This window comes from Myotis nattereri, assembly GCF_964212035.1.
Source record: "Myotis nattereri genome assembly, chromosome: 19".
Classification (NCBI taxonomy): domain Eukaryota; kingdom Metazoa; phylum Chordata; class Mammalia; order Chiroptera; family Vespertilionidae; genus Myotis; species Myotis nattereri.
In genome coordinates, this window is record NC_138095.1 from 26,855,952 (window position 1) to 26,878,324 (window position 22,373).

The following is a 22,373-nucleotide window of genomic DNA, read 5'->3' on the forward strand; positions in this document are numbered from 1 at the left end:
GCAAGGCCAAATCGCTCCGGAAAGAAGACAGTGCTCTGCGCTCGGTGGGATCGGGAAGGTGTGGAGTATTATTGAAGTGTGGTAGCAGTCATCTCAGGTAGAAACTATAGTTTAACTTTAACCCTGCTGTTTGGCTTCTGTACTTATTTGCTTTGTTTAACAACAGGAAAGTTATTTTGATTTTCTGAATTATATAAATCACCCCATTCGATTGACTACCCTATTGATTGTACTGTGACTATCCCATTGGTTGTGGTCACACTGGTCTTAGAAAGCACGTCTTCCTTTACCTGGGAAGGACAGCACGGTTATCCCAAGGTCAGGGGGCTCCAGTTCACGTGGCCCTGTTGACCCAGTGTTCTGGAGACCCAAAGCTATAATTTAGATAACATGCTGCGTCTGCTTCTGTAAACTGCTTTTTTGCAAATCAGGTTCCTCATTCCAAACCCTGGGATGTAATCAATACCTTTGTGATCTTTGCCTATGGAAATCTGGTGTTGCGGCCATCTTATCACTATGAGATTTGGGGAATGGCCCCTCATAGTCCCGGATTGCGATAAATATGACTCTTTAATTCGACTTCTTGAGGCGTCCTTCTGTGATTCGCGGGGTACATTACAACATTATGAGCTGCTAAAACCAGGTGAAACCGTTAATACTGATCGCTACCGACAACAGATAATCAATTTGAACCAGGCTTTGATCGTGAAACGACCACGATGGGCCAGAAGACACGGCAAAGTAATTTTGCTTCGTGATGAGGTGTCATCACACACTTCCAAACCAGTGAAAGACGCGTGAAAAGATCTTGCCCGGGAAGTATTAGCCCGCCCGCCGTGTGCACCAGCCCTGCTCCTTCCGATGACCACCTGTCACCATCGACGGCACACGCACGTTCTGAGCGGATTTCAACACGTGCGAAGACGTGGGAAACTGGGTCTCTGAATGGTCGGCCTCAAAACAAGAAAAGTTCTATAGGGACGGTCTCCACAAATCACTTGAAAGATGGGGAAATGTGTAGCCAGCGATGGACATGACTTGGAATAAAGCACTTTCGATGTTTCTCTTGAAAGTATTGTGTTTTTCTTATTACAAAATCCGCATTTTTAACTGGTTGATAGCTAATCTGCACTTTTAACCGGTACCTGAAATTTTAACCTAGATGCTCCTTAAACACACCTAGAACTTCTTAGTAGTCTTCCTGTCTTTGCCTTGCTGTTCCTCGTCCTAGGACCTGGCAAACCTCCCTCAGACTCTGCCTTCCCCTGGGCCCCCACATCACATGACACACACCCTCTGCCACCGCCTGGCTCTGCCTGCCTTATCAATTCCACACACACACACACACACACACACACACACACGTACACCTCTCCTCAGGCTGTGTGCTCCCTGGGGCCACACACGTCAGCTTCCTCATTCACCAGCACTGGCTAAGCACCTACTGTGTGCTGAGGACGGGTAACAAGAGAGACAGGTCTCTGTCCTCCGCAGTTTAGATCCAGCTGGGGACCGACAGCAGGCAGACAGGGCCCCACTTTCCTCCTCCTCCCTCCCTCCCTGCCCTTCCCTCCCTCTCCGGAGGGGATGGGTGATAAGGAAACCCTGCGGGAAAGGACCAGAGCACCAGGCTGGAGCGCTTTCAGTAAAAGGGCTGAGGATGGGAGGAGTGTCCTTGGGGTCAGAAGAAGCCGTCCAGCGGGGAGATAGCCACTATCTCGCTGTGTCCTTGTGCTCAACAACAAGCCACTTGGCAAGGGAAGAGCCCGCAAACCCAGGCTGCACATCTGCAGGGTTTGGGAGCGAGGTCCGCTTACGTCTACCACACGGAAGGTGGGGCTGAGCTGGGGCCTGCAAACCAGAGAAAGGACGACCTCCGTGACGGGTGAAGTGCCCCCCCCCCCAGGTATCCTCTTGTTTCCCAGGTGGTCATTATAATGTCCCTGGTGATCCCACGACTCCCCCTGGAAACGGAGGGGCCCATCGGCAAGGGGCAAACAACTGTGGCTGGGGGATTCTCTCTGCTGACCGCCAGGGCCCGGGGCCTGAGCCGGCCTGGCCCGCTCGCTGGGTGCCCTGAGCATGCCGGCGGGGAAGGCAGCTACTGTTGATCATGAGCCACCCCCTGTGAGGGCAGGACTTCTTCTACCCATTTTATTTTAATTAAATGAATTTTGGGGGGGATGACTTTGGTTTGCAAAACCATATAGGTTTAAAGTGCCAGGCTTGCATGGCTCAGCGGTTGAGCATCAACCTCTGAACACGGTCAGGGCACATGCCTGGTTTGCAGGCTCGATCCCCTGTGTGGGGCGTGCAGGAGGCAGCCAATCCAAGATTCTCTCTCATCATTGATGTTTCTATCTCTCTCTCCTTCTCCCTTCCTCTCTGAAATCAATAAAAATATATATATATTTTAAAATAATCATTTTATTCGGTATTTGTGCGCCTTCGATTCGTCAACAGTTGCCGGTTTTGTACTGTAAAACTTATCTTGTATGTATCCCCATAACAAGTCTAGTGGATAAATTTTCTTTGTTCAAAGCTTAGTCTGGCTTCACCCATTCTTTCACATCAGTTAAACCTGAAGTGAAAACTCAGTGAGTTACCAGCTGTTAAAGTGAGTGTACATGTTTTGGGGACACCCTGTAAATGATTGTTGGCGAATCCCTTCACTTTCATCCAGCCCCCCCCCCCTCCCCCCGCCCAGTCTGCTCCAATTATACCCATTTTAAAGAATAGGCCACAGAGGATGTGAGCACCGCTGAGATGTCAGCCTTGCCTTGCTCGGCCCTGCAGGCAGGACGTAGAGAGGCCTGCAGAGGGCAGCAATGAGCCGTGCCTGGAAGTCAGCCCCAAGGGTTCTCAGGTGCCTCTCTGGGGGCAGCCTCCTAACAAGGGAGGGAAGGGGCACCACAGGCCCTTTACCCAGGTGTGTTTCAGGTGGGGCCCCTCTGAGTGCTTACAGACAGACGGTGCTCCCAGCACCTTACGGTGGAGGACCAAACCGGCTCAGAGAAGGGGAGGCGACTGCCCAGGCCACAGGGCCTGTGGGGGGGTGACCGCCACCCTGGTCAGGCAGCAGGGCCCTGGCCCTGGGCTCCGTGTTAGACATCAGGGTATCTCACCTGGGTGGCCCTGGAACTGGGGGGAAGGCGAGAGAACCCCTCACAGCCCGGCCGGGGTGGCTCAGCGGTTGAGCGGGGGCCCAGGAGCCAGGAGGTCGTCGGTTCGATTCCTGATCTGGGCACATGCCCGGGGTTGCGGGCTCCATCCCCAGTGGAGGCAGACAATTGATGTTCCTCTCTCATTGATGTTTCTATCTCTCTGTCCCTCTCCCTTCCTCTCCCCCTAAAAATCAATAAAAACAACAACAATAATAATAAAGATAACCCCTCACATCCACGCAGGGACAGCAGCGTGGGAGGCATCGTCCTTGTTCTCATGCCAACGCCCAGGACTCACGCCCTGTTCTCGGGTTGACCAATCCTGTTTCCTTCCCCCTCGCCCGGCAGGCTGGTTTAGGGCGTTTTCCTTTGCCCCCTCGGGCTCCCTACCCTCTGCTCTCTGCCGCGTGTGGTGTGAGATCCCTGGCATCCCTGGGGCAGGAGAAAAGGTGCGGGTTCACTGCTCGCCTGGGCTGTCCTGTCCGCGGCCCCGCCGGTCACAGTGGAGGCCGCACCCCTCAGAGTCTAAGGCTTAGCGGTGGTTCTCAACCTTCTGGCCCTTTCAATACAGTTCCTCATGCTGTGACCCAGCCATAAAATTATTGTCGTGGCTACCTCCTAACTGTCATGTTGCTACTGTGATGAATCGTCATGTAAATATCTGATATGCAGGATGGTCTCAGGCGACCCCTGTGAAAGGGTCGTTCGACCCCCAAAGGGGTCGCGACCCACAGGTTGAGAACCGCTGGCTTAGAGGAAGCCGAGTTGAGTCAGGCAATTCGGGGGACACTACGCTGGCCTCTGGAGCTCAGGAGAGATGGGGGCGGGGAGTGGGGGGGGGGGGGAGACACGCATCTGGAACAGGACCAAGGGAAGGGAGATGTGGGTGTTGAGCGGCCTGGGGGAGAAATTCCTGTTGGTTATCTCTGCGAGGATCCTGTTTGGCAGCTGTTGCTTCATCACCCACCCCAGCCTGGCACCCAGGGGCTGCTGGCATTGGCAGCCCAGCCTGGCCCCTCCGGCCTGGCTGAGTGACCCTCCCCAGCTCCACCCTAAGGCGGATGAGTGGCCCGGAGCCTGGGAAGTGAGGGTCCAGGTGCGCCCGCCCAGGGGTGCAGGGGGGCCTCTGGGCTGGACGCGGGGTTCGCCGCGGGGCCGGCTTCCAGCCCAGCGCGGGGACCAGGAGGGCAGCGGCTCGCGGTGGGAGAGGCCTCCGGGCCCCCACCCTCTCCCGCCCCGCCCCGGGCGCCTCGGCGCGGCCCCTTTAAGAGGCCCGCCCGGCTCCGTCAGCCGCCGCTGCCACCGCCCCCCGGCCCTCCCCTTCCTGCGGCGCCGAGTGCGGGCCGGGCGGAGTGCGGCCGGAGCGGCCGGGAGCGCAGCGCCGGGAGGCGGTGGCAGCGGGTGCCGGCGGCGGCGGCGGGCGGAGAGGAGCGCGCGGGCGGCCGCCACGGACTAGCGGCTCCCGGCCCCGCGGACGCAGCTCGGTCCCGCCCCGCGCGGAGCCGCCCCGCACACAATAGCCGAGCGCGCAGCCCGCACCCCCCCACCCCCCCGCCCGCGCGCGCCCGTCCCCCCACCCCCGGGCGCCCCGCCCCGCCCCGCGCCTCCCGGGGAGCGGAGCGCCCGCCTCACCTGCCGCCGGGAGGGGGCGGGCATTGTTTGCGCGCCGCCGCCGCCGCGCGGGGCCATGGGGGTCGCCGGGCGCCCCGGGCCGGGCCTGGCGAGGCCGCCGCGCCGCCGCTGAGCCGGGCCCCGCGCGCAGCCGGGCGGCGCAGGTGAGAGCGGCCGCGCCATGGTGGACCCGGTGGGCTTCGCCGAGGCGTGGAAGGCGCAGTTCCCGGACTCGGAGCCGCCGCGCATGGAGCTGCGCTCGGTGGGCGACATCGAGCAGGAGCTGGAGCGCTGCAAGGCCTCCATCCGGCGCCTGGAGCAGGCGGTGAACCAGGAGCGCTTCCGCATGATCTACCTGCAGACGCTGCTGGCCAAGGAGAAGAAGAGCTACGACCGGCAGCGCTGGGGCTTCCGGCGCGCGGCGCAGCCCCCCGACGGCGCCGCCGAGCCCCGCGCGCCCGCCCCGCGCGCGCCGCCCGCGCCCGCCGACGACGCCGACCCGCCGCCCGCGGACGAGCCCGAGGCCCGGCCGGACGGAGAGGGGTCCCCGAGCCAGGCCCGGCCCGCGGCCGCCCGCCGGCCCGGGGCCGCCGCTCCTGCCGCCGACCGGGACGACCGGGGGCCCCCCACCAGCGTGGCGGCGCTGCGGTCCAACTTCGAGAGGATCCGCAAGGGCCCGGGCCAGCCCGGGGCGGCCGACGCCGACAAGCCCTTCTACGTGAACGTCGAGTTCCACCACGAGCGCGGCCTGGTGAAGGTCAACGACAAAGAGGTGTCGGAGCGCATCAGCTCGCTGGGCAGCCAGGCCATGCAGATGGAGCGCAAGAAGTCCCAGCTGGGCGCGGGCGCGGGCGCGCACCGGGGGCGCCCCTCCGAGGGCACCTGCGGCCTGGACGGCGACTACGAGGACGCCGAGCTGAACCCCCGCTTCCTCAAGGACAACCTGATCCACACCAACGGCGGCGGCAGGCCCCCCTGGCCGCCCCTGGAGCACCAGCCCTACCAGAGCATCTACGTGGGGGGCATGATGGGGGAGGGCGAGGGCAAGGCCCCCCTCCTGCGCAGCCAGAGCACCTCGGAGCAGGAGAAGCGCCTGACCTGGCCCCGCCGCTCCTACTCCCCTCGGAGCTTCGAGGACAGCGGCGGCGGCTACACCCCGGACTGCAGCTCCAACGAGAACCTCACCTCGAGCGAGGAGGACTTCTCCTCCGGCCAGTCCAGCCGCGTGTCCCCGAGCCCCACCACCTACCGCCTGTTCCGCGACAAGAGCCGCTCGCCCTCGCAGAACTCGCAGCAGTCCTTCGACAGCAGCAGCCCCCCGACGCCGCAGTGCCCCAAGCGGCACCGGCAGGGCCCGGTCGTGGTGTCGGAGGCCACCATCGTGGGAGTCCGCAAGACGGGGCAGATCTGGCCCAGTGATGGGGACAGCACCTTCCCCGGAGATGCAGGTGGGTACCTCCGCCGGCCGAGGTGGGCGCAGACCCCTGCCCCCTGGCTAGGAACGATGGCGCCTGCAGGACAGGAGGGGCTAGAAAAAGGGGGGTGATGTCCTGGGCGAGGCTAGGGAGGTGCTGTTGGCATGAAGGTCCCGTACTGCTGTGGACAGGAAGGGTTCCTGCCGGTCCTGCGCCTGGACAGACCATCCCGCCTTCCTCCTCAGGGCAGGTTCCCAGTGTTTGGAATGGGGTTGGGGTGGGAGGATTGGGGGGGTGGGGGTGGGATGGTGGACGGCTAGTTCCCTGGGTTCTGCAGTGTGTGCTGTTGGTGGGTTGGTCCCAGGATGCTCTGGGCGGTCGTCATCTTCCCCTAGGCCAGTGGTTCTCAACCTTCCTAATGCCACGACCCTTTAATACAGTTGCTTATGCTGTGATGAACCCCAATGTCATGGTTACAAATTGAACATCATTAAAGCATTGTGATTCACCACAAAAACAATATGTGATTGTATATGTGTTTTCCGATGGTCTTAGGCGACCCCTGTGAAAGGGTCGTTGGACTCCCCAAGGGGTCGCGACCCACAGGTTGAGAACCGCTGCCCTAGGCGCTGGGGGTCCTATAAAGAGGGTTTCTTCTGCGCCGTGTAGGTCAGATGCTTTAATCCGGGATTGATCTGTGTGTTGGGCATCCCCCCAGTTCCCATCTTGGGAGAGTTATATGACACGATTGGGGAACCCAAGAAGTGCTAGCCGCTCCCAGGCCACGGAAGTGTCGGGTTCGCTGGCTAGCAACCCGGCAGCCCAAGTCAAGTCACAGCAGGTGAAGATGCAAATTAGGAGGAAGTGAGGTGACAGGTAGTTCTGACTCAGTGGGCCCCCGAACATCAAGGGGGTGGGCGTGGGGGGTGGAGAGCCACACCCGTTCCGATCTGCCCGGCTCTGGTGGGAGACTTCACCCGTCATTACTCACTCCCCGGCTCCTCCGTGCAGCTCACCCCCGGCTCCAGTTGCCGATCCCTCATTGGGCTCCTGCCTCCTGGGCGCCCCGAAAACCAGTGCTCACCGGTGCTTAATTTAGGCTCCCAGTGCACGGTCTGGCCCTGACCCCAAGATTAAATCGATGCGATTGTGTCTGCCACTTCTGGACTGTGTACAAACACCATTGGGGTGATGGGGCTGGGTTTGAGCCAGTTTGTAATTGGGGGTAAGGAGAAGGGTGGGTGGGTGTGAGCCGGTGGGGAGTCTCCTGGAGTCTAGTCCCTGCTGGACTGAACTGGTTTTCCACTTCATTGATTTTCCTCTTTTTTTTTTTTTGCTGATGGAGTCGTATGTGCTTCATTGGTCAGAATCCTCTTGAAATAAGTGAGGCTATTTTTGGCTCCGGGAGCCGCCTTTTTGGGATCCGCACTCCGCCCTGTTTGTTTCAGGTGCATCCAGCTGATGGTTTGCCATTGGCAGCTGGTGTAGCTGTGGCCTGGCTCCCACCAGCGCCCGCTGCGTCCCTGGAGCCCTTCGTGGGGGGTGGAAGGCTGTGGCATCTAGAAACCTGCTTTGTAGGCACATCAGCTCGTCTGGGGTCTGGAGGATTGCCCTGCGGCCACGGGGTCCCAGCCCTGCCTGGCCAGCTGTGGACCGAGCGAGCCAGCTGGAACTGGCCCCAGGGCCGGGGGTGCGGGACTCAGGGCCAGTGCAGTGCAGTTAAGTGCCTTCATGCTGTTGCGCTGCGGTCACCACGGCCCACCTCCAGGATGCTCTTGCTCTTGCAAAACTGAAGGTCTGCACCCACCCATAGCGGCTCCCTGAGGCCCCCCCCCCCTCACGGCCTCAGCTTTCTGCTTCTGTGGTTTGACTCTTGGCGCCGCGTGGAAGTGGAAGCACCCAGTAACTGGTGCCCCTGGGTCTGGCACCAGGTCCCCAAGTTGCACCCACATGTGCATTTTGAAGGCTGGGGTCCCCTGGCTCATTGGGGATCTCCTGGGGAGCCTTAGTCAGAGCCGGACACCCAGCACCCACTGGAGGGTTCCTTCCTCCTCGTCACAGCTTCTGGCGCCCTGGGAACTGGGAAGCGTCTTACCAACTGCACCTGTCTCCCCCTCACTCCGTCCCTGTCCTTTCACTTCCCCTCGGGGGAGTGGCAAGCCCTGTCCTGAGAGAGGCCCGTGGACCCCGGGACCTCTCCTATTTTCGTCCTATTAAAGTCTGGGGAATTCTCTCTTTTTTTTATTTTAAAAAAATTATTGATTTGAGAGAGAGAGAGAAACATCGATTTGCCGTTGCACTTATTTCTGCATTCATTGGTTGGTTCTCAAATGTGCCCCGATCTGAGATCGAACCCCCAAACTTGGCGCATGGGGACGACGCTGTGACCAACGGGGCCACCCGGCCAGGGCAGCCTGAGGAATTCTTAACGCGAACACCCAGCCCTGTTCCACGTGTCGTTATGAGATGGGGGCCCCTCCTGTGTCTTCGTGGGCGCTCGTGCACGTATGCAGGGTGCTGCCCTGTGCTTTCACGTGTGTCCAGCAGCTCACTTTGCCCTTTGGGTGCTGGTGCTGTGTGGTCACCGGAACGGTGGCTGCTCTGTTTTTCTCTGGGCTGGTGATTGAAGGGACCAGTGGCCAGCGAGAGTGAGTAACCGCGGGGCAGGAAGAGGCCCCCCAGGCCTCGCGCCGGCTCCATCCGCGTCTCCTTAGACCAGAGCCTGTGGTCGCTCTGGGTTGAGTGCAGACTCCCCCTCCCCCCCACAGAGGCACAGCAGGCAGCCCGGGCGCAGGCCCCCAGCACTGAGGTCATCAGCAGGGTGGGAACGAAGTCTAGGTCCCATTTTACAAGGTGTCCTGGCTCGGCAAGGATGACGGTCTTGTTTTGGGAGCAGAAGGAAGCATTCCAGAACCTCTCATTAAAGGAGCTGGGCCGCCGGCGTGGCTCCGCGGCTGAGCGTCGACCTATGCACCAGGAGGTCACAGGCCCGGGTTGCGGCGATCTCGATCCCCAGTGCGGGGCGTGCAGGAGGCAGCCGATCCATGATTCTCGCCTCATTGACGTTTCTCTCTCTCCCTTCCACCCCCACTCCCACCCCCTTCATGTTCGGGGGCCCTCGGAGTCCCCGAACAGGTGGGCGCCTGCTGCCCAGCTCACCTGTGCGCAGGTTGTGGGAGACGAAAGACCTTGGTCGTGTTCTGGCGTCTCCCCTCCCGTGTGTCTTCCTCTCACTACCTCTGCGGTCGTTTCCCGCGAGTCCTGTGTGTGTCGGACTTCTTTCTTCGGGGTGTGAGGCCCTAAGGATACGGGCAGAGTCTGTGCTGCCTCAGGGGCGCCCAGGACGCGCCGCACTCGAGGCCCTTAGCCGTGTTGGATGTGACCGTGGTGACCGAGCCCGCGTGGGTCTGTCTGTGTCTCCGGTGCTGTGTTTGTGAGTCAGAGACGGAATGAGACCCCATCTCTGAGGCTTCCGTTTGCTCAGCCCCTCCTACCCCATCTAAGAAGCGGCAGTGGATTTTGGGGGGCCAAGGATGCAGGTGCTCCAGCAGGGATGAGCTGGAGATTCATTTTTCCTTCTTTGCTGAGGCTGGGGCTTCCCTGCTGAGCCTGAGAGAGCACCTCGAATCCTCAGACTGAGGCCTGTAATTCGTACCTTGGATCCGAGCGCTCACCTCTGCGGCCTTGCACCATGACCGTGGACAGGGTGGTGGCTGGGGCCCAAGGACACGGACAGGCGGGTTCATAGGTGCACCTGCTGGGGTCTGGGGCCCGGAGATTGCAACATACCCCCCCCCCCACCTGTGTCGTGAAGTGGCCGGAGCAAGATCATTATCATAATTATATGCCATCGGCTGGTTGGGTCCGAGGGGGTGTGGGGCAAACACATAGCCCTAAAATAACCCGCCCAGGTCAGGCGGCCAGCGGAGGGGCTGGGGCCGGCCTCTCTCTGCAGACCGGGGGTGGGGGAGGCCCGTCTCATGAGAGTGGACACAGAGCGACCCTCCCCCTAGAAGTGGAGGGGACCCCGTCAGTTGTTTTGCACGCGCACGGGAACCTGCTGTGTCGGACAGTCATGGCGCTGAGCAGCATGAGACAGGCCTCCTAGCAGGTCATTTTCCGTCTGGTGGGGAGACAGCCGTAGCCCTGAGTGCTCTGATAGGAATCTGCTGGCCTTGCCTTCGGGCAGGCGCAGAGTGCCAGCCGTGCAGGGATGTTGTGTCTCTTATTTTGCAAATCTGCCAGAGAAAGGGGTTTCCTAACCCCCCGCCACCCCGGGGCCCTTTGCTGAGACTTCTGCAGCGAGTGGGGGTGGGGGGAGAGGGGGGAGGAACCCCGGAGGACAGGCTTGCTGGAAGGGCACTGCCCTCCACCCACCTTTTTCCGTCTAACAGTCAAGAGTTGAGGGGGGGGGGGTGGTCGGTGCCTGCTGCCCCGCCCACCTGTGCGCAGGTTGTGGGAGATGCAGAGGGACAGAGGGACGGTTCCTGGCAGGGAAGGTGTGGCAGAGGAGGCCAGCCTCTTGTACAGAGCGTCCGGCTCCTGGCCCCGGGGAGCCAGGCCGCTGACCAGGGGCTGCTGGGATGGAGCCGGCTCCATGTGCCAGGAGCTGGCCGAGGGGGCACTGGAAGGAGAGGACAGGCCTGCCCTGCGGGGCCAGGGACGGACAGCCCGAGGGGACCCCTGGCTCAGTGCCTCTCTGGTGGCTGGAGAGCGTTTGAAGACCCCTTCCCTTTCGTGCCTGAGGCTCCCGTGTGCACAGTGCCGCTGGGGTCAGCTGGTGAGCCAGTAGGACGGGAGGAGGTTTTCTGCATATTGCATACATGTAACATGCGTGCGTATAACCTAGCACGTCACAAGGCGAACGTTCTAGAAGCCACCACTTGGACGCGGCATATAGCCACCCGGCCCAGGAAGGGTCGCTGAAGTGTAAGATCTGGGCTTGCTCAGTAGCGTGCGGCCTTGTGCAGGGATGGGATTGCCAGCTGCGGGGACACCCCCGCGTGGGGAGGCCTGTGGGAGTGGGGGTACACAGAGTGGGTGGTCTGGGGGTTCTCAGTAGCCAGCGTGCGGCCTTGTGCAGGGATGGAATTGCCAGCTGCGGGGACACCCCCGCCTGGGGAGGCCTGTGGGAGTGGGGGTACACAGAGTGGGTGGTCTGGGGGTGCTCAGTAGCCAGCGTGCGGCCTTGTGCAGGGATGGAATTGCCAGCTGCGGGGACACCCCCGCCTGGGGAGGCCTGTGGGAGTGGGGGTACACAGAGTGGGTGGTCTGGGGGTTCTGGTCTCTCAGAGCAGCCCCCTTGGGCATCTCAAGTCAGTTGGTTGAACACGACTTAGCAAGAGAGTTTAAAGGGCAGATGCATAATTCAGTAGATTCACCCACTCGGCTCAGGGCGTGTCTGGTCGGGGCTCCAGCGGGGGGAGGAGTCTGCTGTGGCCTTCGTGCCCCTCGGTCCCTCTCACAGTGTGTCCTCCTGCGCCCAGTGGGATTCTTACATCTTAAAGGTACAGCATGCATTTTTCTGCATGGTGTGGCCCCCAGTGAAAGCCAGTTACTTCATCTGGTGTGAAGGTCCATCAGCCAAGGGCATCTGGGGCCACGCCCTAGGAGGTGACCCAGGGGACAGGGTCCCTGGGGGTGAATGGCCCACGTGGCACTCCACGGCGGTGACGCCAGTGATTGTGGGTCATAGAGGGAGGTGGGCAGCCCCAGCAGGGGAGTAGCCAGCTCACTACTGAACAGCGGCCAGGGGGACGAGGATTTGCAGGGGTCTGGTCACAAGGGCCTGTGGACATGTGGCTGTGCTTCAGGGGCGTTGGCATGGCTCACCCTGGGACCTGGGGGGGTTGGGAGGTGAGTGAGTGGGCAAACGATTGGGGGGGGGGGCGAAGGTGGCGGTGGTTAGGCCAGAAAGCAGGGGGTGGGGGCCCCAGAGAAGGTCTGAGAGGGGACAGGGAGGTCCGCCGTGTGGCTGGCACAAAGGGAGGGGGTGGGTGAGGGGTTGGAAGGGTGGCCGTAGGAGTGAGGTCCCCACAGCTGGAGACGGGGGCCAGAGGGGCGGAGAGGAGCGCAGTGGTGAGTGAGCCCCATGGCGATGGGGCGTCGGGTGCGGAGCCCGGCTCCGGGGCCCCGCGGAGTGGGGGGAGCGGTGTGAGATCTGAGACTGCCATGCACTTGGGTGGGCTGGTGGGTGCCAGGGAAGGAGGCCCCGTGACCGGCGTCTTGCCGTGGGGCAGTCGGAGGGCCCGTCCTCACCCCGAAGCAGCTGGTGGGCGGCTGTTAGTTTAGCCCGAAAGGCTCTGGGTTGTGATTGTAAACATAGTCTGGTTTCCTCTCCTGTGGCGTGGCTCCCGCGGCCAGACGGCCTGAGTCCCTGCGGCAGACGCTTCTCTGTGGACGGGCGAGCGAGGCCCCAGGAAGCGCTGGAGGAGGCTCTCCGAAGAGGTGTGTGGGCCCTGGCCGGTGTGGCTCAGTGGGTAGAGCGTCCGCCTGCAGACCGAAGGGTCCCGGTTCGATTCCGGTCAAGGGCACACACCTCGGTTGTAGGCTCCTCCCCGGCCCGGGCCCTGCTCGGGGCTCGTACAGGAGGCAACCCATCGATGTGCTTCTCTCACAGCCCTGTTCCTCTGTCTTTCCCTCTCTCTTCCACTCTCTAAAAGTCAATGGGAAAATATATCCTTGGATGAGGATTAAAGCAACAACAACAAACACACGAAAGAGGTGTGTGGGGCTCCAGAAAGGGGGTGTGAGGAGTGGGAGACTGGTCCCAGCCCTGGGAAGCCTGCGGTGTCGGGTTCCAGAAACCGGCAAGGAAGTCGGGGAGGTGAATGGGCCGAGAGCTGCCCCACTGGCATCTGGGAGAGGCACTTGTTCTAACTGCTCAGGAAGCGCCCGACTTTCTTGGGGGAGTGGCCACTGCTGGGCTGGGCTGGGCTGGGCGGCCAGGTCCCCAGCAAGGGGCCTGCCCTCTAATTCGCAGGTACAAGCTGTCAGTCAGCTGTTGGGGTGCAATTGACAGATGGACAGAACCAGAGGGCCCCGCCGAGTCGCCCCAGGAGCGCGGGGGACACGCGCAGGAGGAGGATGGAAAGCGGGTGTTTCTTGTCCTCTCCCGTCTCCCTGGCCCTCGAAGCACGGAGCTCCCTGGAGTGTGTGAATGAATCAGTCATTCCTGGAGAAGGAGGTCACTGGTGTTTTGGAATCTCCAGACGCGACGTGACCGGGCCTGCCTGGTAATGACACCTTGGACATCAAAGGCCGAGGCGGGACCTGCTGGTGGGGACATCCTGGGGCCTGCAGGCCTCGCGGTGCCAGCTCGCACACCCACGCCCTCCCGTGCTCAGGCTCCGGGGCGCACAGACCGGCCTGGGGCAGTGGGTGAGGCCCAGGGACTGTCCTTGGCTGTTCCCTTTTAGAGCTATTTTGTTTTGAAGCTTTGAGGTATGTGTGTGTGTTTTTTAAATTATTTTTATTATTTTTTTAATCCTCACCTGAGGATATTTTCCCATTGATTTTTAGAGAGAGTGGAAGAGAGAGAGAGAGAGACAAAGGGAAACATCGATGTGAGAAAAACACATTGATTGGCTGCCTCCTGCACGTGCCCCGACCAGGGCCCGGGCTGTGGAGAAGCCTGCAACCGAGGTACGTGCCCTGGACCGGAATCGAACCCGGGACCCTTCGGACGCAGGCCAACGCGCCATTCACTCAACCACACTGGCCTGGGCTGAGGGTGCTTTTAATGCTGGGCTGGTCTGTGATTCGATTGGGAGAGGCCTGGGGGTTCTCATCTGACGGCTGCCTCTGGGTCAGCAGGACAGCACGTGACATTAGGAGCCCAAGTCTTGTCTGGTGTCCCTGGAAGTGCCTGGGCTGGGAGGGGGGGGGGGGGGACAACGACACATACCTTTTCTCTGCTCCGTGCCACTGAGCCCGAAGATTGTCAGCAGAGTGGTTGTGGGAATGGGGGTGCTTGGCTGGCAGAGAATGAAGGCGGGGGGCCCCCTCCCTGACTGTCTATGTGTTTAAATCTCCCAGGCTCCGTGGGTCAGCAGCCTGGGCCTGGCACAGCTGGGTCGTCCGCTTAGCATCTGCCGAGGCCGCAAAGTGTCAGCCAGGCCTGTGTTCCCAGCCGGGGCTCCATGACCCCCTTCTCAGCCCGTTCAGGCTGTTAGCAGAAGCTGGTCTCCCCTTCTTCCCCCCCAATCCATCTCCAGAACTCTCTTCGTCTTGCAGAACTGAAGCCATGTCCATGAAGCAGTAAATCTCCGTCCCTCCCTGCCCCCAGCCCTTGGCAACCACCATTCTCCTTTCTGTCTCTATGAATTCGTCTATTCCGGGCACCTCACGTATCAGAGGAATCGTGCCGCGTTACTGCCTTCGTTCACGCAGCGTCATGCTCTCGCGATTCGCCCGGGGCATGGCGTGTCAGATGTTCTTCCTTCCTAAGGCTCAGCAACAGCCCGTTGCTTATATTGACCACGTTGTAAGTGCACAATTCAGTAGATTCATTACATTCCGTGAACACGGGTTTTTCTTAATGGTTTTTTTTAAAAATTGATTTCAGAGAAGAATGGAGAGGGAGAGAGAGATATAAAAACATCCATGATGTAAGAGCATCACTGACCGGTTGTCTCCTGCACGCCCCCTACTGGGGATCGAGCCCGCCACCCGGGCCTGTGCCCTGACCAGGAATCGAACCGTGACCTCCCGGTTCATAGCTCCACGCTCAACCGCTGACCCACACTGGCTGGGCCCCACCGTACCTTCTGATTCCTTGATGCTTCCAGAAACAGGGGAGGCCCCGAGTGGGGCCACACAGGTCCGGCCTCTGATTTGGGAAGATCCCTGAGGTTGCCGGTCACCTGACCGCCCGTGGTCAGTGCTGCGGTGCTGGGTAGGGAGAGAGCCCCCCGACCCCTTGTTTATATCACGAAGCTTGCTAGCGTCCTGCTGCTCTGGACCGCTTGTAACTGCAGCTGAAAAGCATCTTGGCTTTGTGCGTTCGGTTGCTGGACGGCAGTGTCCAGTTAATTCTGGCCCCTGGAGTCCCTGCCTGGCTCGGAGGGAAGCTCCGAGGGCCCTGAACGCTGAGGTGGAAAAGGGAATTTACAGAAGGGAGAGAAGCTGGTAAAAGCCCGGCCAGGCCCCGGGTGCTGCTGGGTTCATCAGCTCAGCACCTCCCTGGGCCTGAGCACGTGCAGCGGGCCGGGTGTGCGGCTGTGCGGGCCGGAGGGGAGGGCGGGCACAGCAAGGCTGCCCTTGGAGGGAGGGCAGGTGGTGTCAGGGGCTAGGGGAGGAGAGGAGAGAGGTGGCCGTGTCTCTGACACTGACCAGGTGTCTCCCACTGCCGCGGGCAGCGATCGGATGGCTTTAGGACTTACTGCGGCTGAGAGCCCGCTGCCCAGGAGGCTTAGCCGTCCCCGAGTCGTGGATTTAGAGAGCTGGGCGCCCCCTTTTCCTTTCCTTGCCTGGAGTTGCCCGTCCTAGCTCTGCGGCCGGCTCCCGCTCGGGTGCTAAGGCAAATCGCGTGGACGCCCTGGGCCTGGGATTCCCACCTGTAACGGAGGAAGCCACACACACAGGAGCAGCATCTTTTCAGCCCCCTTTAGTTTTGTGATTCCGAATTTAATTATGTCATCCTGCGTTCCCAGGAAATTACCTGGAAAACCTCATTGGCAAGCGTCCCGGTGCAATCTCGGCGTAAGACCCTGATGGGTCTGGCTGCCCGCGGTGCCGGCGGGCCGGGGGTGGATTTGGCTCTGCGTGCACGGGTGGCGCTGGTTGGTCTGTCATCTTCCTCGCCTGCCCCACTAGCCAGAGATGGTGGTCAGCTAACCCCTCGGGGCCTCGGATCAGCCCTGGGGCTGGCACGGGCGCTCGGGAGCTGCGCAGGTGTGCCCCGGACCGAGTGCTGACATGCAGAGCCCGGGCAGCAGGGAGGCGTCTGCCAGGGCGGAGGTGACGGTGTCCAGGCAGGTGGTTGGCAGGGGGAGGCCTGGGAGTGCCAGCTGGTGCCCAGCCAGCGGACAGCCCTGCGTGGTCAGGAGTGCCGGGCTGAGGCTGCAGCGCTGACAGGAGCGCGGCTCGCGTGCGCGGTGCTGGCTGCGTGCATCCGGCGCCGCCGTGTTGGAGGGACGTTGGTACCCGGGGGCCATCGTGTCCCTTCATCGCAGAGGACCCCCCGGGGTCAGAGGCCGAGGCTCGCGTCCTGCAGTGGGAGCTCTCCGGGCATGCCCAGTGCCAGCCCGAGCGGGGACTGCCCTGGTGCCCAGCTGGCCGGCCCCGGGGGTGGGTTGGTCTGTCTGGACGGCGCGAGGACAGGAAGGAGTCCGTGCTGACCAGCTGCAGTCCTGCGGGTGAGGGTGCCCCAGTGCAGGTCTGCGTTTCCTCCAGAACTTTCTTTTCTTTAAATAGATTTTTATTGATTTCAGAGAGGAAGGGAGAGGGAGAGAGAGAAACATCAGTGATGAGAGAGAATCATGGACTGGCTGCCTCCTGCACGCCCCACGCTGGGAATCGAGCCGGCAACCTGGGCCTGTGTCCTGACCGGGAATCGACCCGTGACCTCCTGGCTCATAGGTCGACGCTCGACCGCTGAGCCCCACCGGCCGGGCTCCTTCAGAACTGTCTTTCCATCTGGGGGCTCGGCTTGCTGTGTGCGTTGACTCCCCCCCGCCCCCCCCCCCAGAGTGGTCCTGTGCTCCTGCTCTTGTGGTCTTGCAGGAGAGAAACCCCCCCACCCCCTTTCCTGGAACGTTGGCTTCACGCTTTGTAACGGGATCCCAGGATCTGCGCCCCACTGCACCGTGGGGAGGCGGGGAGCGGAGGTGCCGGCCTCGCGATGCTCAGAGCAGGAGCTGGGGGGGGGGGAGCGTCCGTCCGTGGCAGGCTCTGGCGTCCAACCAGAGGCGGTCACTCGAGCCTCTGCTCTTTGTTCTGCAGTATTGGGCTTGGCGGACCTTTCCTTAAAGGGCCAGATAGTAACTCATTTAGGGTTTTGTGGCCGAGAGGCGAAATCCAGGCTGTTGGACAGGTGCTTCTAGGACCGTCTCACATGCGATCGATTAAAACCATCCTCAGGTCCACGGTCACATGGAAGCAGGTAGCGACAGGCTGGATTTGGCCTGTGGGCCCCACGGCCCCCGTTCGGCAGGGTGCCGCCCCGGATTCCTGGTGATGATGAAGTGAGGTGGCCGAGCCGTGTGTGGGCGGCTCACATCCGTGTTCGGGCGTCACGTGACGGCTCCTGGAACCTGTGCGGCAGGAAGGGTCGGTCTTCTCTCTCCCCGAGGGTGCTTCCCTCCAGGAACTCACTCCGGGTGGGAGGTGCCCCCGCTGCTCCCAGGGGTGATTGTCGATCCCCTGAAACGAGGCTGGTCGCAGGGGAACCGTCACTGGAGTTGGGTGACAGGGCCTGGGTACTCATGACTCTGTTCTCTATTTGTGTATGTGTTTGAAATTTTCCATCACGAAAGGTTTTATTTTTATTTGTTTTTTAAATATATTTTTATTGATTTCAGAGAGGAAGGGAGAGGGAGATAGAAGCATCAGTGATGAGAGAGAATCATGGACCGGCTGCCTCCTGCACGCCCCCTACTGGGGATGGAACCCGCAACCCAGGCCTGTGCCCTGACCCGGAATCAAACCTGCGACCTCCTGGTTCCTGGGTCAAAGCTCAACCCACCCGGCTGGGTATGAAAAGTTTTAAAGAATGGTCATTAATTGACCACAGCTCTGAAAAAACACCACCACCCTCCACCATGAGAGAACAGAGGGAGCTCTCTCCTCACCTGTTCCCAGGGGCAGATGTGCCCGAGAAGGCGGCAGCCCTGCCTGATCTCTCCACCCATCGCCCACCCACCCGCCCAGCCCTCTTCCAGCTGTGTGTCCATCCCGCCATTCGCCTCAGTCCATTTGGGCTGCTAAGCCAGAATGCCACAGACCAGCTGGCTTATAAATAACACTAGAGGCCCAGTGCACGAATTCATGCACTGGTGGGGGCCGGCCAGCCCAGCCCCAATTCTGGACGGATCCGGGCCCGGGCCTGTCAGGAGGAGGAGACGGCGGGAGGTTGGCTGGCCAGCCCCACCCCCCGATGGAGCCGGTTTGCTGGCCACAGTGGGCATCATAGCGATCGGTCATTCCTGTCCTCAGGGCGTTATGGTTGCTGGCTTTTTGTATACATAGATAATTTTATTTCTCACTGTTTTGAAGGCTAGAAGGCCATGATCAAGTGCCAACAGTGCCCAGCCAGCGTGGCTCAGTGGGTGAGCCATCGCATGAACCAGGAGGTCACGGTTCGATTCCCGGTCAGGGCACAGGCCCGGGTTGCGGGCTCCAATCCCAGCATGGGGCGTGCAGGAGGCAGCCGATCCATGATTCTCTCTCATCACGGATGTTTCTGTCTCTCTCCCCCTCTCTCTTCCTCCCTGAAATTGATAAAAGTACATTAAAAAAGAAAAATAAAAATGCATGCCTTAGAATTGATGGAGGACGCTGTTTCCTCATCTGGAGACTAGAAATCGCCCGTAGGAGTCATCTACCAGGGACTTGCGGCGTTGCCCAGTGAGAGGCCGGTGCGGAGAAAGCCTTACCGCCCGGCGGGCCTCGCCCCAGTGACACGCGTTACCCTCCGTGGCGCTGTCAGGACAGACAGCGGCAGAGGGTGGCTGCGGCACCGCTGGCTGGCGGTTTGGGTGCGGAGGGTTGAGTTTTTTTGGTGTGTGTGTGTGTGTGTGTGTGTGTGGTTTTTTTTTTAAGCGGCGGAGAGGGCAGTTGAAAGCTGCCTTTTCCATCAGGGTTGGAAAAGCCCAGCGCGTCAATTTCCAAGCAGGGATTTTTTTTTTTTTTTCCAACTGGTTTTGTTTTGTTTTGTTTTCGGAACAGAGCCCTTCTGTTTCAGTGACATTTTGGATGACACTTTAGTACATGACACAGTGAGAAGGGAACCCCCGTAGCTGCGCCTCCCCACCCCACCCGGGCTGCTCACAGCCTCCACGCGGCTCTGAGGGACCCACGTGCGTTTCCTCTGTCTCATTGGGGGGGGTGTTCTCTTGGGGGGGTGTACAGGGGGGGTTGGTGGCCGAGGAATCCGTAGGGAGGTCCTGCCTGGGGATGGATCGGTGCCTGCTCTTCTCTCAGGAGGGCTTGGCCTGGCCGGGAGCCACCAGCTCTTTGTTGGGGTGGATGTGGGGGAAGTGGGGGGACTCTAGGCCACAGCCTGTGTTTGTGAGTGTTTGCTGTCCAGACCTGCAGTGGGAGGGGGGTAAAGCGAGGCTTTGGGCCTGTCACAGACCTTTGCTTTTGCCCCTTTGCTTTGTAAATTGTGAAAGAATTTGTAAGTGGGCACAGCTCATTGGCATGGAGTGTAGTCACAGTGTTGAGCAAGCATCACCACCGTCCATCGCCAGGACCTTTCATCTTCCCAAAGGGAACCTCCGTCCCCAGTAAACAGCAGCTTCCCGTCCTCCCTCCCCCCAGCCCCGCAGCCAGCTTTCTCCTTTCCGTCTCTGCGCGAGGTGCCTCATGTAGTAAAATCCTACAGTACTTGTCCTCTTGTGCCTGGCTTCTTTCATTTAGTATAAAATCTTTTTTTTTTTTTAATATATTTTTATTGATTTCAGAGAGAAAAGGAGAGGGAGAGAGAGATAGAAACACCAATGATGAGAGAGAATCGTTGATCGGCTGCCTCCTGCACGCCCCCCAATTGGCGATCAAGCCCGAAACCCAGGCATGTGCCCTCGACTGGAATCGAACCTGGGACCCTTCAGTCCGCAGGCCAATGCTCTATCCACTGAGCCAAACCAGCTAGGGCTGGTATAAAATCTTTAAGGTTCATCCATGTTCGAACATGTGTCAGAATTGCCTTCCTTTCTAAAGCTGAATAATATTCCACTGTATGAATATACCACCTTTTTTTTAATATACCACCTTTTAAAATTATATATTTTTATTGATTTCAGAGAGAAAGAAAGAGAGAGGGAGAGAAACATCAATGATGAGAGAACCATCGATTGGCTGCCTTCTGCACACCCCCCCACCGGGGATCAAGCCTGCATCCCGGGCCTGTGCCCTGGCTGGGAGTCGAACCGTGACCTCTTGGTTCGTAGGTCAATGCTCAACCACTGAGCCACGCCGGCCAGGCTATAGCACCCTTTTTTTTTTTTTTTTTAACCCATTCATCCGTCCATGGACAGGGGCTGTTTCCACCTTTGGCTCCTGTAAATGCTGCTGCTGTGAGTGGGGTGTCATGCTTTTCCTCTTGACCTCTTACAACTGGGCCCCTCGTGCCCGAGCACTCAGGGTGCCACTCAGCCCTGTGGACGGGACAGGGCAGAAGGCAGAGGGCGGAGGGCAGCCCTTCTCTTGTAGTAACCAGAGCGCCGCCCTCCGGGCTGGAGCGGGCTGCTGGTACTGGGGCTGCAGATCTTGGAAAGGGCCATCATCCATCTCTGGCTGCGAGTCCCACCTCCGCCTCCAGCCACCTTCTCTGCCAGGGGAACTTGAGTCAGCCGCTCCCGGGACTTGGTGAGCCTCCAGTGAGGTTCTGGGGAGACGGGGGAGTGCTTCCATGGGATTCCAGCTGCCCCCCGCCCCCCCTCTCCCTTCCAGGCAGGTCAGTGATGAAACCGGAGTCAAGGTAGGACAAGTACCTGCTTGGTTTGGACACTTGGCTTCCCTGGGGGGATGGAAGTGGGGGGAGGTTGAGCCCTCCTGCAGACCACACGGCCGAGTGTCCGGCCGGCCCTGGGATGGGACCGCGGCTCTGCACCCCACTTAGCAGGTCGGGGACCAGTGGGAGCCTGCCTTCCGGGGCTGGGGACGGGGAAGAGGGAGATGGGATCGGTGAGTCGGGGGTGGGGGTGGGGGGTCAGTGGTGACTCATGGAGACTCTAAGGCATTGCACCTTTCCTGGAAACCTGGGTCATTTTCTAGAACAACCCGACTCCCTTTCGTTTTGCCACATTCAGGAAATCTGGCCGGGCTGGAGATTACGAAATCCAGCCGAGCAAGGCCTGGTGCCCAACCTCCCGCTTTCCCCCGAGGGGTCGGAGGAAGCGGTGGGTGCTCCTGGGCCGGTGCTCCGGGCTCTGCCGTTGGAGCCGGGGCCCGATCCGTGTCGGTGGCACCAGCGTCGATGTGGGGGTGGGGGGGCGCCTGTGACTCCGCAAAGCCCAGGTCACTCCTCACCCCTTTTCCATCGTGGTTCGAGGGCGCCTTTCTCTTTAAATCCTCGGTGTCTACACGGTTTTAAGAAGCATTCGTGTGTTTATAAGCTCAGACCCAGTAACCCCACCCTGGGGTGTTTTCCTACGGAAATAGGACTTTTTTTCCCCTCTCTTTTTCCCGTTTGGTGTTATTATATGAAGCTATTCATTCTGTTCGCAGCCGTGGAAAACTGGAAGCAAACGAAACATCCCGCAGTAGAAAGGGGCCGTGGGGTTACATTATGTAATTATCAAATGGCAACCATGAAAATTATTGTTTTTTAAAATATATTTTTATTGATTTGAGAGAGGAAGGGAGAGGGAAAGAGAGAGAAAAAAATATCCATGATGAGAGAGAATCATGGATCAGCCGCCTCCTGCACGCCCCACACTGGGGATGGAGCCCGCAACCCGGGCCTGTGCCCTGACCAGGAATTGAACGTGACCTCCTGGTTCATAGGTCGACACTCAGCCACGGAGCCACGCCGGCCGGGTGACAGTGAAACTTAGGTAGCAGAGCGGGACTTGCGGTGGGCACCTTTGGGCCTCTCGCTACAGAGGGTGTCTTGGCTGAGCGTGGATGGACCCAGGCTCTTGGGGGTGCTGGTCAGCCCCCTCCCTGAGGCAGCCGTGGGCCCAGCCGGCGAGGGCTGACCACGTGCAGGACGAGGGGCCTGTGTGGACCCTCGTGGCCAGGGACGGGGCCGTCCTGTCCGGTGGATGTCGCCGGGCACGCGGTCTGTCTGCCTCTTCCTCCGGCTTCCTTTTTTAGGTCAATCCTGTTCCCCTAAACAGATGGCTCTTTGTACTCTTCCTCCAAGCTTTCTGTGCGTTTGAAAGTGTTTCAAAATAAAACGTTAAATAAATAAATACTCGGAAACGGTGCTCTGCCGACGCACGGGATGGTGGTGAGGACGAGGAAGGGCGTTCCCTCGAAGGCTGGGGCCCTGGACAGGGCTGTGGGTGTGAGCAGG

The 22,373-nt window shown here is 60.1% G+C and overlaps 1 protein-coding gene across 1 annotated transcript in view; it reads left to right on the forward strand.

Annotated features, from left to right (window-relative positions):
- Nucleotides 1–4,956: 4,956 nt before the first annotated feature.
- Nucleotides 4,957–22,373, forward strand: part of BCR (BCR activator of RhoGEF and GTPase) — a gene marked incomplete at its 5' end in the record, with an annotated part of 72,434 nt that continues 55,017 nt past the window's right edge. The window contains one exon of the mRNA XM_081113951.1: nucleotides 4,957–6,223. Within this exon, the coding sequence (XP_080970077.1) occupies nucleotides 4,957–6,223 (1,267 nt within the window). The remainder of the gene's footprint in view (nucleotides 6,224–22,373) is intronic.